The sequence below is a fragment of the Stenella coeruleoalba genome (assembly GCF_951394435.1).
Source record: "Stenella coeruleoalba genome assembly, chromosome: 19".
Taxonomy (NCBI): Eukaryota; Metazoa; Chordata; class Mammalia; order Artiodactyla; family Delphinidae; genus Stenella; species Stenella coeruleoalba.
In genome coordinates, this window is record NC_137165.1 from 9,142,517 (window position 1) to 9,159,666 (window position 17,150).

At 52.7% G+C, this 17,150-nt stretch overlaps 1 protein-coding gene across 1 annotated transcript in view; it reads right to left on the reverse strand.

Annotated features, from left to right (window-relative positions):
- Positions 1-200: 200 nt before the first annotated feature.
- DNAH2 (dynein axonemal heavy chain 2) overlaps positions 201-17,150 on the reverse strand; it is a gene marked incomplete at its 5' end in the record, with an annotated part of 86,419 nt that continues 69,469 nt past the window's right edge. The window contains 23 exons of the mRNA XM_079904217.1: positions 201-443; positions 589-739; positions 895-969; positions 1,067-1,243; positions 1,731-1,845; positions 1,968-2,119; positions 2,204-2,432; positions 2,647-2,831; positions 3,002-3,193; positions 7,157-7,347; positions 7,583-7,766; positions 7,893-8,041; positions 8,251-8,437; positions 9,947-10,073; positions 11,543-11,742; positions 11,824-11,968; positions 12,123-12,256; positions 12,449-12,597; positions 12,850-13,000; positions 13,134-13,200; positions 13,276-13,424; positions 13,563-13,688; positions 14,385-14,549. Of these exons, the coding sequence (XP_079760343.1) occupies positions 289-443; positions 589-739; positions 895-969; positions 1,067-1,243; positions 1,731-1,845; positions 1,968-2,119; positions 2,204-2,432; positions 2,647-2,831; positions 3,002-3,193; positions 7,157-7,347; positions 7,583-7,766; positions 7,893-8,041; positions 8,251-8,437; positions 9,947-10,073; positions 11,543-11,742; positions 11,824-11,968; positions 12,123-12,256; positions 12,449-12,597; positions 12,850-13,000; positions 13,134-13,200; positions 13,276-13,424; positions 13,563-13,688; positions 14,385-14,549 (3,555 nt within the window). The 3' untranslated portion in view covers positions 201-288. The remainder of the gene's footprint in view (positions 444-588; positions 740-894; positions 970-1,066; positions 1,244-1,730; positions 1,846-1,967; positions 2,120-2,203; positions 2,433-2,646; positions 2,832-3,001; positions 3,194-7,156; positions 7,348-7,582; positions 7,767-7,892; positions 8,042-8,250; positions 8,438-9,946; positions 10,074-11,542; positions 11,743-11,823; positions 11,969-12,122; positions 12,257-12,448; positions 12,598-12,849; positions 13,001-13,133; positions 13,201-13,275; positions 13,425-13,562; positions 13,689-14,384; positions 14,550-17,150) is intronic.

Sequence of the window (17,150 nt, forward strand, 5' to 3'; positions counted from 1 at the left end):
GGAACTCTCATTCTCCGTAAGGCCTGGGCTTCCTCCTTCCCCAAACCCCCAGCATCCCATTGAGAGACTTAAGGCTTGTGGTTGTGGGTGTTTTAATGCACTGAGCTCCAATACAATTCTCCCACCTTTATGGCTAGCACAACCAGATATTACCAGGGCCCCCTCAGACGACAAATTCAACCAAGGTCAAGGCCAGAGTGAGGTCCAGCGTCTGTCCGAGGTGCATTATCAGCCTTGGCTCTTAGAGTCCTCGACCCTCCCTCAAGCGGTGAAGAAGGGGAGGTCTTCTCAGTTATCCAGGCTCATGAGTAGAGCAGTGCCCCTCTTGATCCAATGATCAGATGTCATGGTCCCAGAGCGGAGGTCGATGCCAATGACAAACGATGCACGCTCTGAGCTGCCTGCCCGGTTGGGATAGTAATAGCAGGGACAGGAGTACATGCCTTCGGGGAAGGAGAGGAGAAAGAGTCAGACCCTGGAGCCTCTGGCAGAGCAGGGCAGGAGCAAGTGTGGGGGAGGGGTGGGGCAGAGACTGGGTTAGGATCCAAACTAGGGATGGAGCCGGCAAGCTTGAGGGCACTGTCCCACCCTTGGCACTCTTCTTGCGGCTCTCTGTAGGCCGGAAGTGGATCGTGGGCATGAGGCAGACAAGCTGCATGGGCTCTGCCTCCACCAAGCAGGAGTTCTTCCGGTCCCAGCCAGCACCCTCCAGGTATAGGCCCCGAACCCAGACACCATCCTGGGGAGACATGGGGGCAGGTTGGGGGGAAATCTAGACCCTCAGTTGCCAGCACCCCTGTCCTGCAACCTCTCCTTTCCCACCTTTGCTCCCAGCACCCTCCTTCTCCACCAGAACCCCCTCTGCTCGGAACCCCGACAACATCTGGCTCCCACCTTGGGTGGATACACTAGGTTGCTGTCGTCCACAGTGGAAACAATAAACTCCCAAGAGAGGCTGTCCACTGAAATCTGGGGATTGAAGGTGAGAATAAGAGAGGACCCCCAAAGAGGAGAGCAGATACATGTCCCCAGCAACCATCCCCACCACACTTTCCACATTGCTCACATTGTTTTGGCGAGCTGAAGACTGCAGGACAGCCGTGAGGAAGCCGGTGGGAAAGGTGAAGCCAGCCAGCCAGAAGATCACAGGAGGCCGCGTGCGGCTGGCCCACAGCTCAAACTGTTCCACACGCATGGCCAAGTCCCGGGTCCATGAAGCCAATGGCTTTTGTGAGGGATATGCCTGGAGGAGGAGAAGGCAGTGTGTGTTTATTCATTCACTTATTCATGCATTCAGATCCTTGTTTCAACACCTGGAGCAGCTATAAGAAGAATATATGCTGTCAGCCCCTGTTCTCCAACCATAGATCGGCACAGCTCTCCAAAAGCCAACTCCCAGGAAAGAAGCATAAAATGACAACTATTAACAATAGCACCAGTAATATTAACCAGTTACCATTAATGAAGCACCTTCTAGCATTGTGCACAGCACAGGGGATCCTTGAAACATCCTTGGAGAGGCTAGGAACTTACCCTGAGTAAGTTTCTAACTAAATAACTTTTCAAAGTCAGTAAAGGGCAGAGTCGGATTTCAACCTTGAACCTGTCTGGCCCCAAAGCCCAGGCTCACTGCTTTTTGCTATATGCTCCCTTAAAACCAGGAGGTCGCCGGCCCAGGGGTGAAAGGAGAGTTCATTGTTGGATTAGGATCAACAGTAATGTAATCTTGCCTTTCCCCAGAGTGGAGGGACGTGGGCATCAAAGATGCAACTGAAAACCTCTTCCAGGCTTGTAGACATGACGATGAGGCCCTGGATGCCTTTTTCTAGGTCTGTCAGTGAGAACCTGAACAGGGTAAGGTGGAGGGTTAGGGATGGGGTGGGCCTGGGAGAGCCATCATAGGCAGGGAGTGAAGGCCTTTCCTCGTGCTCCCCCACCACGTTCCACAGAACCGCCCTCCATCTTACAGGATGGTCTCCAAAAGCTTGTTGTATCTCTGAATCTCCTGAAGAAGCACCACATTGAGTGGGGAGGGGTCCATAGCCAGCAGTTTTCGGGTCCTTTCATAGTCGATCATTTCAGGGATCTTCTGTTTCACATCAGCAGCCAACTCAAGGACCTGCCGAGGCAGGAGCTCTGAGCTCTGAGTGCAGACCCCTCTTCCTCACTGCTTTCCCTCCCCCAGGTGTCCGTCTGTCCTTACCTTCTCTTCCCGGCTCTGGTCTCCGGCCCTGGTGGGTGTAATCTGGGGTTGCAGGGAAAGCAGAGTCTCAAAGAGAGTGTGTGCCTCAGTGATCTGGGAGGCCACATCTGCATTAGGGTGCTGGCCAAAGGTCTCGGGGGGGTCCATGCCGGGCAACATGCTAATGTACTCCTTGTATGAGGCCAGGCTCCCATCCTTGGGGATGAAATAGGTCTCCAATACTGACAACCTGGGGAGCCACCGCATAATTATCACTGTGTCGTGGGGACTCTGGGGCTCCCATGCCAGGCCGAGACCCCATTCATCCAGCTCCCTGCTCTTGCTCCAGCCCCCGCCCCACAACCCCACAAAGCCTGCTTCTCCCATGTCACATTCTCTCCTCACACACTTCCCCTACCCCCAGTGCTGCCCGCTGCCCCCACCCCATTCAGCGCCCCCCTCACCTGTAGGAGGGGGTTGACAGAGCCTGCTCACAGAAGTAGTCGTTGATGTAGGTGGTGAGCAGGCGCCGGTCCCAGTCGTCCGTGACGTGTCCGCCATAGTTGACACCAGCGATGAGGTACTTGAGCGCATCCCAGGGTGTCTCCTCGTACTCGTCCAGGTAGAGGCTCAGCAAGTTCTCTGACACCTGTGTGTGGCCCCAGCCCGAGCCCCCAGCCCCACACACAGTTATGGCAGGAGCCCTTCCAGGGGCGCTTTAACACAGGCTTCCTGTCAGTGGCTATTCCTGCAGGGCAGCCATGGGGCAGGAAGTGTAAGGAGACAGGGCTGGGATGAGGGACCCTGGTTAGCACAAACCTCAAAGTCAGAGTCATTGAAGCCACAGATGATGTTCCAGCCAAGCTGCAGGAACTTTCTGCGTTCAAGTAACACAGAGTGGAAGAAGCACAGTGCAAACAGCAGCTTCTTATACTTGGAGGGTTTGGAGCAGCGGGAAAACTGTGGTTCTGTCATCAGTTGGTAAAGACGGGTCATGTTGGCCTTTAGGCCCTGGGGACAATGAAGTACAGAGGTGGGATGACATGCATCTTGCTTGGCCCTGCCCCTAGCACCATCGTGTACAGTTGTGGAGGTTGCTCACTGCACAAGGGCACTGGCTGAAGGGATGAGTGGAGGCTGAAATCCAGCTCTTGAGCTGCATGCCAGGACGTGCACTCATTCACGGGGCTGCGTGCCTTTCTCTAATTCACACACAGGCACTGTATGGACCAGGGGCAGCCCTGTCTTCTTGTCTCCGCCCCCCCGCCTTTTGATCCCCTCAACCACGATGTTCTCAATGGTGGGTAGGCCAACTCAATTTGGAAATGCCAGAAAATACGAACAGAAACATAAACGTGCACTACTGATGAACAAAAATGTACACAACTATGGGCAAAGGGTCAGTAGATAGTGTCTCATCAAGGAGGAACGTTCTATGTGATTGGATTTATCAGGCTTCATGAACAGGTTGGGATTTGGCCCAAGTCTTACAAATGGGAAGGATGTGACGAGGCTGAGAGGAGGGCCTTAGTTTCCCAGAGATGGGAAGAATTGAAGGAATAAAGGCACAAAGGGGAGATAAAGTGAGAAGAGAAGTCTAACTGAAATCAAGTGCAAGTGCTCAGGTGGGGAAAGAATGGCCATGAGCAGATGGAGTGCAATAAGAAGGGCAGTTTGAGCCATTTGGACCAGATTCACCAGGTATCCTGGAGCCATTTCTGTCTTAAGTAGGACAGTGATACGCTGAAAGAGTATTTTAAGAAGACTCATATATGATGGACAGAATAGAGCAGGGAGAAAACAGAAGTAAGAACATTGGATGACCAATAACAAAAAGAAAATATAATTTAAAAAAATACCATTTATAACCATCATCAAATTATGTAAAATACCATGAAACCACCGAGTCCTAACCACTGGACCACCGGGGAATTCCCTTTACACATCTTTATAGCAAAACTTACAAAACTTTATTGAAATAAAGAATAGGGACTTCCCTGGTGGTGCAGTGGTTTAGAATCCGCCTGCCAACGCAGGGGATACGGGTTCAGTCCCTGGTCCGGGAAGATCCCACATGCTGCGGAGCAACTAAGCCGGCGCGCCACAACTACTGAAGCCCGCATGCTGCAACTGCTGAAGCCCGCGCGCGTAGAGCCTGTGCTCCACAACAAGAGAAGCCACTGTAATGAGAAGCCCGCGCACCACAAGGAAGAGTAGCCCCCGCTCGCCGCAACTAGAGAAAGCCCGTGAGCAGCAACAAAGACCCAACACAACCAAAAAAATAAAAAATAAATGGAGAGACCTACTATACTCATGGATTGGGAGGCTCAATATCCTAAAGATGATGATTTCCCCCAAACTGATCAATAGAATTTTTCTGGTGAAAACTTGACAAGCTTGTTCCAAAATTTATGTTGGAGAATAAAAGGTCAGGAATAGCCTGGAGAAGGACATTGGTGAGGGGACTTGCCTTCCCAGCTATCAAGAATTATTATAGGGCTATAGAGTAATTAAGACAGTGCACACTGACCCCAGAATAAACAAGTTGACCAGTGAACAGAATAAAGGGCCCAGAAACCCATCTGTATATATATGACATGACTGAGACATTTAACAAAATTGGAATATATAATACATTTAGATTAAAAGAGTGTATCAATTTACCGAAGTTGGCAACTGTGCTTGCAATTATATAAGAAAACATTCTTATTCTTAGGACTGAGCCCTTTACACTGACATATACTGAAGTATGTAGCAGTAAAGGGCCAGGATACATGCAATGAACTCTCAAATGTTTCAGAAGAAGTGTGAGTGAGGAGAGAGCGAAAAACAGAGAGAGATCAAATGATAAGGCAAGTGGGACAAAATGTTAACAACAGATGAATTTGGGTAACATACATGTGAGGGTTCTTTGTACTATTATTCTTACAACTTTTCTGTAAGTTTAAAATTATTTCCAAATAAAATACTTTTAAAATATTGGCCTCTTTGTCTGCTTCCAAAAGAAATCTGGTTGCACCAACTATACCCTGAATGTCCTACTTTCTCTGAAGGTTTGGTGGATCCCAGGAAGGTTCTGCATCACCAGCAAGCAGCATTTCACAGAAGGCTCTCCTGGGCTGAGCTAGAACAAGGCCCTCTCCTCTGGTGACCCAACCACGGCAGAGCCATCCTCTCTGACTCCTCTCTCCTCCTGGGTTTTGCTCCAATTCATCATTGCCTCCACGCTTACTGCTTATCATGCCGACCTAGACAGCACCCACCTCAGGGCCAACACATCTCTACCCATCACAGAGGGTGGGGCTCAGCCAACAGAGGGCCCACGGGCTACCAAGCCACACACCTCTCTTAGAAGGCAATAAGAAAGGCTCTTAAAAGATGAACTAAAAAAAAAAAAGTAATGTTTCTTTGGCAACACATTTCTGGACCGTTTGACATTTTTAAATGGGAGTACAGAATACTTTTGTTGGCAGAAAAGAATATAAATAAAAATCAACTTTAAACATATATTCTAAAAAAACTAGTGGCGCCATTAACAAAAATGGGATGAGGAGATAATCTACGTGGAGGATGACTTGTTTAGAGAGCGTGGGATTTATGGTGCTGGTGTGCCGAAAAGAAATGCTTCGTAACTGGATGGAATTCAGACCCTGCAGTGAGTTTGATACTGGAGCCAGAGATGGGGATTGGGGTTGAAATCAGGAAGAGGACAATTTCTCCATCAACTTGTGAAAGGAGGAAATGTAGAATGAGGACAGGACAGGACGAGAAAGAAACACAGAAGTAATAAATAATGTGGCAAGAAACAGAGGGGGGACCAGGAGTGTGTGTCGGGGAAACCAGGGAGAGGGACAGTCAACTATGCCAGCTGCCTCCAGGTGGTCAAAAAGGATTTAATGATGAAAGACATCCACAAACCTGTGCATTCATAGGGTCCTCATTTATTGAGCACCTACTACATGCGTGTCCCTGTGTTAGTCACAGGGTGAGCAAAACGGTGAGGGGGAAAAAAAGGCATGGCCTCTGCCCTCTTCTTGGAGCTTACAGTCTAGAAAAGAAGTCAGGCATCAGCCAGGATCACACTAATACGTGTAAAATTCCCCACAGTGGGAAGACCAGAGGGAGTGGTGAAGGTTTTAGGAGTGTTACCTAGACATGGAGGTCAGAGTCTTCCTGAGAAAGTGCTGGTGGGGCTGAGACCTGAAGGGGCAAAGGAGGGGACGGGGAGGAAAGCAGGGAGGGCAGCACATGCAAAAGCCTCAAGCAGGAGAATACAGGGTCTATCAAGGAAGAAGAACAAAGCAATTTAAAAATCAAGGTGTAGGTAGAGCAAAGAAAGTGAAGGGGAGAGCGGCGACCGACAAAGCTGGGGAGGCGCCCGCTGGGGCATGTGAATAGGGTTTTGATCTTGATTAAAAGCAATGAAAAGTGACTAAAATAGTTTTAAGTAGGAGGTAAGTGGGTAGGATGCAGCAACATGATCAGATTTTAAATCTGCAATTCACTGATTGCATTCAATGGTGACCTTATAATATTGGAGATAAAATTTTCAATAGAGTTGGAGGGAAGGAAGGAGAAAGGCCGGGAAGTGACATCAGGGTGAGAATGTAAGGAAATGTCAGGAGGAGGAAGGGTCCAAGCGCTAGTTATATACACTTCCTTTGCCTCCATTTCCTACCTGTAAAATGGGGGCGGTAGTATTTACCTGATAGGTGTGTGTGTGTGAAATGGATTAATGAATGTAAAGCATTTAGAACAATGCCTGGCACATAATAACACTCAAGAGATGTTAGCTATTACTACTATGTTCTAAGGGTTTGGCACACAGAAAAGGGAAAGGAGATGGAATCTTCTAGAGGACAGCAGAATCAAAAAAAGCCATGTTGTTGTTAAGGTTAAACCCTCTCTCTGAGGCCTGGAAGATGAAACGTAGGCCAGATGGCACGGTCGCTGCTGGCTGTCAGCTGCCCATACCTTTGGCGGCTCTGTGGTCATCTTGATGCTGGCCTGCAAGATCGAGATAGGGAAGTCTGGGTGGGGGCTGGAGCTGAGCCAGAGGCGGAAGGAAGGGTGTGGATCCTCCACCTGCAGCTGTTCTACCAGTTTGTCCAGGTTAGGCATCCATGACAGCGACAGGTGGCAGTTGGCCAGGAACACCCAATGTCCTGCAAGGAGATGCTGGATGCAGTGGGAACCATTCCCTATGCCCCACCTGTCCCCTCACTTTCCACCTGATTGTGTGTGTGGTGGCTGGGAGAGATGGGGTCCAAATGCTCAGGTGCCGCCCCTGGGGCCTTCTGGAGAAGTGGGAGCTGCAGTTACAGCAGGGCGAAGGAGGTGGGAGGTGGTGAGCAGTCGGGCCAGGGACACAGATGGGGGCAGAACAGGATGGATACTGACCCTGAACCACACCCTCTCGGAGGAGCCGAGCCGCGATGGGGGCCTGGCCCTGGCCCAGAGACAGGGCATGGAAGCGCTGCGCCATGCCTGTGTGCTCTGCCAGCTGGAGCAGGGTACTGGTGGGGTCCACGCCGGGGGACAGGATAAATATGAGTGGGGTCCGCGGGGCTGAGTCTTCCATCACCTGCCGGCAGCACAGGGCGTGGGCTCAGGCAGAAGGCCGGGTGAGGCAGTGGGACAGAGATTGAGGGAATGCGGGCGGCCGCCTGGGACAGGGAGAGGGAGGCGGGAAGGAAACCAAGCCACTGACCAACTTCATGTTTAGCACAGGCGGCTCAATGAAGCGGGAGCCAAGGTTGGAGACGATGAAGGAGGTTACGCAGGACGCCACGCGGTCCTGGCGCAGGGAGCGAACGATCAGCATCCGTTGCATTTCGTTGCAGGCGTTCTCCCACTCACCTGGGGGTGAGGTGAGTAATCGCAGGGAGAGTGAGTCGGGAAGAGCTGGGAATGTAAACAAAGGGGCACCTGCAGGAACGCCGGGTCAGGAGGCAGATGCGCTGAGGGAACTTGGGAGAGAGAGGGGAGGAATTAGAGAGGGAAGAGCGGGCACGCGGCTGAACGAGGGCAGGAGAGAGGCAGGAGAGGGAGGCCTGGCGCCCAGGCACCTGGCAACATAGCCTTCTCCGGGGTGGCACTGGTGTACCACAGGTTCCAGTCACGAGGATACTGTTCAAAGGAGTTCATGAGCCCGTGGAAGTTGGTCAGTTTGTCCAGCTCTGTGATGTTATCCCAGTAGGCGTCTGCGAGCCAGCTGGTACAGGGGTTATCCATTTGGCCCTCGCGATCCAGGACCTGGGGGTGGGAGGGTGGCGAGAGGAGAAAACGATTGACCGGGAACACCCCAAAAGGAGCATTATCTCTTTTTTCAAGGTGGAAAAGCCATGATGAGTATTTCATGAAACAAAATGAAGAAATAAATACAGGAATCTGAGGTGGATCGGAATCCACCTTTACTGGGGAAATAAGTGGGGGGGCGGGGGCGAGGGTGGGGGCTAGGTCTCTGAGACGCCGTGCGGAGGTGCCACAGTCCGAAGTTAAGAAGCGGGCGCCCTCTGGTGGTTGCCTGGCAATAATGCCTCTTACCCGAATGATTTCAATTGCAGCCTCACCCTTGAGAGAAGCACAAACTAACTGTTCACTCACTCATTTACCCTTTTTAACAAATATTTGTTGTTCACCAACTATGTGTTTGAAGCACCTGGGACACACCACTGAACAAAACAAACACCTCTGCCCTTGAGGAGCTTATTTTCCAACATGAGACAGCGGATACTGAACCAAAAACATAACAAGTAAATTATCTAGTACGATAAAGGTGGCAGTGCCATGGAAAAAGAGAATAGGTTGAGGAGGATAAGGCAGATTGGAAGTGCTGGGGGGTAGTCTGAAATACTAAATAAGAAAGTCAAGGAAATCTCAGTGAGGTGAGATTTAAATCAAGACTTGAAGGAGGGGAGGGGGAACAATTTTCTGGCAGAAGGAACAGCCAGTGCAAAGGCCCTGGGGTGGGATATGCCTGCGACAAGAGGAGGCCCGTGCAGCTGGAGTGGACGGAGTGTGGAGCTGGGCAGCGGGGGATGACATCAGTGACGGGGCATCCATTTTCAAAGAACCTCTCTGGTCGCTGTGTTGAGAGACTAGGGGTGGCAGAGGCTCTTGCTAAAATCCAGATGAGAGGTGAAGTGAAGGTGGCAAAAGGAACGAAACTGTTGTCCAAGGAGGGTGTGCTGATGGCTCAGGGAACCGTGGTATGGTTGGCAGCTTTAAGGGCCCACCTGAGGTGCACGGTCATGGATTTAAAGTGAGTCCAGTCGGTGTGGGCATGTTTTTCTCCAGTCTAGCTCAGCTGCATGGGTCACACTGGGACAGAGGGGAAGGAGAGCTGGATCTTACCAGAGCGGTAGCTTCAGCGAGCAAATGCCACACCGTGCCGGGGGCGGGGGGGGGGGGGGGGCGGTGTGCAAAAGGGCTGAGGGTGTTGACAAGGGAGAAAGTGTAATGGTGGCCACGAAATTAGGCTGGGGAAGGAGTGGCCTGAGAGGCAGTGAAAGAGTGGCCAGCTCATACCAACCAGTGGGTCGCAGGTAAGGGGCCCAAAGCCCCGCCTGTAACTCGGGCAAGGAGGCACAAGGCAAGTCACCCCCCGCGGCCCCCCCCCCAGGAGCTTTTCAGGCGCCTGCTCCTGCCAGCGTCCCTCCGCGCACACGCACTCGCTGGAGCCTCAGGCCTTGCCCTCTGGGTGTGGAGTCCATCCCCAGCCTTGTCCGCCCCACCCTCGGATGTGCCCTCTGCTCCACTCACCACGCCCCCGCGCAGAAAGAAGTTGTATTCATCCATGTTGAGTTTGCCGGAAGTCTCCAGGATTTTGGCACACATCTGGAAACTGAACAGTAGCTTGTGGCGCTCGAAAAGGGTGCGGCAGGTGTACCTGGGAGGGACAGGGGATGGGGGGGCGGGAGGTAGGGTACTCAGCATGAATGCTTCCTGAGAGAGGACCGGACCATCACACAGCCCTACACAGAAGGAGGGCCTTACTCAGCTTCGAGTCCAAACCTCCTGTAAACAGCCAAGCATTCAGGGCACTAGAGAGAGGACGTGGTTTTCCCAGAGTTTCCTCAACAACGACTGGACCCCTGCTATGTGCCAGGTACTCTGCCAGGTCCTGAAGACACAAAGATGAACAAGCACGGTCTCTGTGCTGGAGGAAGTCAGGTAGAGTGGGGAGGACAGGCGAGAGGCCATCAGCTACCATAGGACGTGATGAGTCCTGTACAAGGGTGGCAGCCCCCGCCCTGCCTGGAGCGGAGCTGCCTGGAGGTACAGCCGAGTTACCGAGTGATTGGCAGAGAGGAGAGGGGAGGACGCCAGGGAGAGCTCAGAGCACAAGCGAAGCAGGCAGTGGGGGCGGGAAAACCATGGCGTGCAGGCCGGTCAGCGTTGCTCAGGCATCCAGCGTAAGGAGGGGAAAGGTGAGGCTGGGAGGCAGGTGGTGGCCAAGGCATGGAGGACTTTGTGGCCATTGGACACGAAACCACCACCAAGGAGTGTAAACCAGGAGTGGCATGGCCAGATTTCTGTGTTTGAAAGGCTCACGCTGGTGCCTGCAGGAGGACAGATTAGAGAGGGACAGACTTGGAGGCAGAAGGACCTGTTGGGAGCCCGTTGGGGAATTCAGAAAGAAAGATCACGGCGGCCTCCACTGAAGTGCAGTCATGGCACTGGGGAGACTCGGGTGGGGTGGGGGAACAGTTTGCAGAAAGAATCATGAGCAAAACCTGGTGACTGGTCTGAGGGGTGAGGGACAGCGAAGAGTTAGCAACATCTCCTGGCTTCTGGCTTGGGTGCCTGGGAGGCGGGTGTTGGTGCCACTCAGGGGTGTGGCCCCGAAGAAAGGGGGAAGCTAACGAGTTTGACGTGAAACAAGCTGAACCTGAAGGCTCTGTGGGAAGCCCAGGCAGAGGGGTCAGGAACCTCGCTACTCAAAGTGCGAGCCACAGACCAAGAGCCGCAGCTTCACCTGGAGTTTGTTAGAAATGCAGGCTCCCAGGCCCCAGCCCAGGCCTACCGAATCTGAGTCTGCATTTTAACACGATTCCCAGTGCGTCGTGGGCACGTGAACCGTTTGAGAAGTGCTGGTATAGGAGACGGTCCTACACACAGGGCTAATGCTCAAGGGAGACCTGAAGAGAAGGTACACTGGGACACGGACTAGTCAGCCCGTGGATGACGGTGAGACCCCGAACGCGGACGCCACCCAGGGGAAGTGCGTGGAGAGAGGAGCAGGGGGACAGGAGCGGTGGCATGGGGCAGCACGAAGGCACGAGTAGCAAGAGGCGTCGGCGTAGAGCCACTGGGCCTCCCGCCGAGCTCGCGCGGCGCGCGGGGCGGTGCGCAGACCTGTAGACGGCGTAGGTGTGGTACTCGTTCAGGTAGTCGATGCGGTCCTCCAGCTTGTTGCTGCGATGGCTCTTGTCGATGCTGAGGATAAAGAGGCTGATGTAGGCGTCCAGCGAGAACTGGTACATGGGGTCGATGCGGCCCATGTCGTTGAGCACGAAGAACAGCACCGAGGCCCGCTGGGCGCATGGGCGGTAAGCCTGTGGAGGGGGCGGAGTCAGGGCCGGAGGGGCGGGGGCTCGGGCAAGGAGGGGGCTGGGCCGGAGGGCGCAGGGGCTCACCTCGCGGGCCAGGTCGATGTTGATCTCCGTGGTTTCGCTGGTCTCTAGCTGCTTTGTCACCTCCGTGGCGGTTATCTTGGAGGTCCGCAGCGTGTTCACCAGCTGCACGTCGTCTAGCAGGGAGCCTGTGGCCTCGTTCAGCAGCCTGGAGGGAAGCCAAGAGGCACGTGGGTGGAGAGGCTTTAGGGGTACTGGGCTGGGGTCGGGGAGTGGGGAGACGCCCCCATCAGCCCCCCGGGGCTGTAGTCTGGCCTGCGAGCAGACGAGCGGGCCGCGGGTGGGGGGAGGCAAGGTCTCACCGAAGGATCTCGTCCTCCAGCTCCTCGAGCTGCCTCTTGCCAGCGGCGATATTGACGACCAGTGAGTCCTTCTGCTCTTCCAGCTCCGGCCGCTCCTTCCGGACCACGACGCCCAGCAGCTGGGCCTCCAGGCCCTGGGATCGCCAGGACTCGTGGTGAGAATCCCACCGCGGTGACCTTTACCCATTTCGTCACTTTACCCCTCTCACGCCCCGCATCCGCATCCGCAGGTGCCCGACACAATCTTAGCCTTTTCTCAATCCTGCCGGGCTCTACAGCCCTCCCGGGTTCACCCTAGTTCAGTCTAGGCATCAGCCCCCACCCACCTGTTCTTTGACGGCAAAGTTGACAATGGTGGTCTTGGCTGAGGTCTCTGGGCCGTAGTGGGGGTTGGAGAGCTTGGTGGTGATGTAGAATCGGAAACTGGTATTGTATTCCACCTCCTTATCTCCGATGCGCATCAGCAGGTGGCCACCTGCACCCACAGGAGGGTCAAGGGAAAGGACCCCACGTGACCAGGTGTGGGCTGACCTGTTGTTCCCCAACTGGAGTCCAGTAGCAGCGACTCAGCCTGCCCTAATGTGCCCGGCCCAGGGCTGTCTGAATACAGCGACAGGTAAGTAGAGGACACAGCCAAAGGCCCAGCCCTTTCTTCCCCTGTGTCCGACTCGGCTGGGCTCTAGGGTTTGTCCTCCAGGCCAACCCCACAATGAGCCTGGGCGCTCACCAGTTCGAGCTACAGATCTGTTGAGCACAGGGTTGAGTGTGGGGTCCAGATATTCCTGCACGTTCTGGAGCAGTACTGGGTGTCCAAACTGGATGGCCTTTTCTAGGACTCGAAGGTAATCGCTCATCTGCAGATCGATGATCTGTAGGCCCTAGAGAGCAAGGAAAAAGATGCAAGAACTGCTGCAGGATCCAAGGGGGGTAATGGCCTGAGGGAAGGACCTCAGGAAGAGTCAGGCTTGGGAAGAGAATATAAGGGGACAAATCAGTCCCCCAGCCTTATACCTGACTTCCTTCCATGTTCTTGATCCATTTCAGGGCCTGGGCCTGAGGATCAATCATCAGTGCCCACCTGAAGGAGGAATCGTGAGTCAGAAGACAGGCTCTCTGCCCTTACTCAGCCTCGTGCTCCCAGCAGCACCCTTACCTGTTGCCACGGGTGACAATGATACCATTCTCAGTGGAGAAGGCATCCGAGGGCAACCCTTGCAGGTTCCAGTCCCGAACTTTGGTAGGATTGGACAGGAATTTATCAAAGGTGAAGTGGGGTGAGCAAGGAACTTGCAGCTCCGAGATCTGGGTGAGAAGAGCCCCAAGCTTCAGCCTGGAGATCTGAGCCCAGCACCCCTGCCCCTTCCCGACATCTCTGTTACTCCCAGAGGCCACAATCTCAGAGCCCACGAGCTCACTCATCACGCCTAAGCCCTGCCTCACCTTCCTGATCCAGATTTGTTTGACGATCTCATCCCGGTAGTTGGTCAGGAAGGGTCCCATGTAGGACAGGAAGGCAGCTGCCAGGAGACAGTCTCCCACCAGGTAGCCCAGATCCTCCTCCAGGCCCTGGAGGACAGCAGGGGAGGTGTAAGGCTGCCTGGGCCCCCAGCCTGGAGACACCTGGACTGCTCTGAAGGCACTCTCCTCTGGACACTAACCAGATCAGAGAGTTTCTAGGCCTCTCCTAGACCCTTGCACCCTGAGAACTCTAACCTACTCTCACAACTTTTGAGTTCCCCATCTTTTTTTCCCTTTTCTTCATATTTGGGCCACACCATCCGGCTTACAGGAATCTCAGTTCCCCAACCAGGGATCGAAGCCGGGCCATGGCAGTGATAATGCCGAACCCTAACCACTAGGTCACCAGGGAACTCCCTTGAGTTCCCCATCTTTAACAGCAATGTTTGTTTCTTACGATAAGGCCTAACCCTCTTGTGAAGCCAGGAGCTCACCGAGGGTAGAGACGAGATGCCACAGCTCGGTTTCAATCTGGCCAGTGGGCTATGTCAAGGGTCCTCGTGTGTGCTTTCCAGCCCTACCTAAACACAGAAGCAGATCCCCCACGGTACAAAAAGTCTCTCCTTCTACTATTCTCACCAAATGTCAGGAGGTGGAGGGGAAGAACTCCCATGCCCCATTCTTGGATGTCCCCTCACCCAAGTATCCCCATATCTCCCGCCTGTCCCTCAACCTAAATGCGACGGGAGCTCTTGGCACTGGTGGGCAGGGAAGAAGGACAGCCAGGTGGTGCAATGATCTCACCTTCACCGTCTCCTCCCATCGGGCCTTCTCGCCAGCCAACCCAGACACCAGCATCCCGGCTCGTTCCAGCTTCACCTCCATCTCCTCGGACTTCTTGCGAAGCTCCTCCTTCTGTGCCAGCTTCTCATCGTACTGTTTCTTCAGCATCTCCAGTTTCCCGGCCACCTGGGAGGGATCAGAGTACAGGGATCAGACACGGGGCTTGAGGCCAGATTGTCCTGGCTTCGGATCACCAGTCTGCCGGGTTGTGGGAAAATGAACCTCGGGGAAAATGATCTCTTTGAGCCTGTTTCCTCACGTGCAAAATAAGAACAATCAACACCTGCCCTACAGGGTTGTTGTGAGAAGAAAAACAAGATCAAATATGTGTGATAAGTTGCGTTTTCTTTCCCATCCCTCCACCACCCTTTCCTTGAGCCTGGAAACTACTTGGTAACGGACTCAAGGCTGAGAAGGAGACGGACCTCTCGTAGCATAGTGATAAAGCACACAGGATGTGTTGGCAAGAGAGGACCAGATAGCACAGAAATAACGGCCACTCCGTGCCAGAGGCCACACCTAAGGTGAGACCTTGAGAGAGGAAGAAGGAGTTAGAATGAACCCAGGAACTCTTGGAGGGAGGAAGAGGGAGTCCATTCAGGAAAAAGGCCCAGGTCCGAGGTCCCACCGAAGATGGGACCTGGGAAGAGCCTTACCTCTTAGAGAAGCCTCCCTCACCTCGACTCATTGCCACCCTGTGGGCTCTGCTGAGGTTGGAATATATCACTCAAAACTTTTTTTTTTTTTTTCTTTTTGGCCGTGCCGTGCATCTTGTGGTATCTTAGTTCCCGGACCAGGGATTGAACCCGTGCCATTGGCAGTGAAAGCACAGAATCCTACCCACTGGACCGCCAGGGAACTCCTTATCACTCAAATCCGAAGTCAAGAACTGACTGTGTGGTGATTGTTTTGTAATGTTTAGAAATATAGAATCGCCATGTTGTGCACTTGCAACTAACATAGTGTTGTAGGTCAATTATACTTCAAACAAACAAACATAAAAAAGAAGTCAGATCTGTGATTACCAAAGGCAAAGATAGGCGGTGAGGGAGGGGAACTGGATGAGGCAGTCAAAAGGTACACTTTTCCCGTTATAAACTAAATAAGTATTAGGGATGTAACGAACATGATTAATATAATTACACTACTGTATGTTGTACATGAAAGTTGTTAAGAGGGCAAATCCTGAGTTCTCATCACAAGGAAAAAGGTTTTCTTCTTTTTCTTTTCTTTGCCTCTATATGAGATGATGGGTAGTCACTAAACTTATTGTGATCATCATTTCATGATGTATGTAAGTTAAATCAATGTGCTGTGCACCTTAAACTTACACAGTGCTGCATGTCAATTATATCTCAATAAAACTGGAAGGAAAAAAAAAAGAACTGAGGGCTTCCCTGGTGGTGCAGTGGTTGAGAGTCCGCCTGCCGATGCAGGGGACGCGGGTTCGTGCCCCGGTCCGGGAGGATCCCACATGCCGCAGAGCGGCTGGGCCCGTGAGCCATGGCCGCTAGGCCTGTGCTTCCGGAGCCTGTGCTCCGCGGCGGGAGAGGCCACAACAGTGAGAGGCCCGCGTACCACAAAAATAAATAAATAAATAAATAAAAGAACGGAGTCTTTTCCAGGACCCGCTATGTGTGCCTGACTGGCGAACAGTAATCGTGTCTGTGAACACACCGTGTCACCTGTTCTCTTCATGAAGAGGAACGGGGGGCTGGCCTTCCACTAAGTGTCTGCCACAGGGTGTGCACACGATAAACATTAGTTCTCTTTCCTGCTGCATCCCCACTGGGAGAGGCAGTCTGCAACCGTGCAAGGAGTGCTCCGATCACTGCCCCACTTTCCTGAGTGATGGCTGTAAGGATAAATGTGGGTTGCAGCACAACGCCTACTGTGTACTAAGCAAGCAGGACCTGGGCTCGGCTATTGAGGTTGACCTCCGAGAACTTGGGAATGGGAAAGGGAGCTCTCCAAGGAATATTTTTTAAGGCAAAGTGGAGATTCAAAATGTCACCCTTGAGTGACAGGACGGCTTATAGGTCAAGCCTTGGTAGGAATCTGTTGGACGCCATTAGCATCTAAAGAAAGAAGGTGTCACTCAGTGATCAGCTGGGCCACTTGGAGGCTGGGGACCTACAGGGAAATGTAGGTCCCCTTGCACACGCGTGTTGGGTTATCTGGCAGGCTCTACCGCGTGACCCCTGTCATCAGGTTCACGCGACCACCTCCGTGCGCTGAGGCCATGCTCATCAGCAACACTCTGATTATAATTTGGCTTCCCATGGAGACTGACTGGTCTCTGGGGAGGCAGCCAGCCCACATGACGGATCTATATTTCATTATTTATTTTGCGTGTGGTGTTGTCTTCACTGTTTTTATTTTTCATGTAAGAAATATATGCACAAGGTTAAAAACCTAAATAATATAATAAAAGGGGTTATAATGAAAAGCAACAGTCTTCTAGCCCACTTTTCCTACTCAGTCCCATCCTTCAGTAGCAAATTATTTTTTAACCATTCCTCTTTTTATGTCTTCTGGTAATTACTTCCATATCTGACTATTACACTTATGCCGTTACTATACACATATATATACATACACACAGTTTTTACATTTTTGCAGTTTTAATCTTTTTTTTTTTTTTTTTTTTTTTTTTGGTGGTACGCGGGCCTCCCACTGTTGCGGCCTCTCCCGTTGCGGAGCACAGGCTCCGGACGCGTAGGCTCA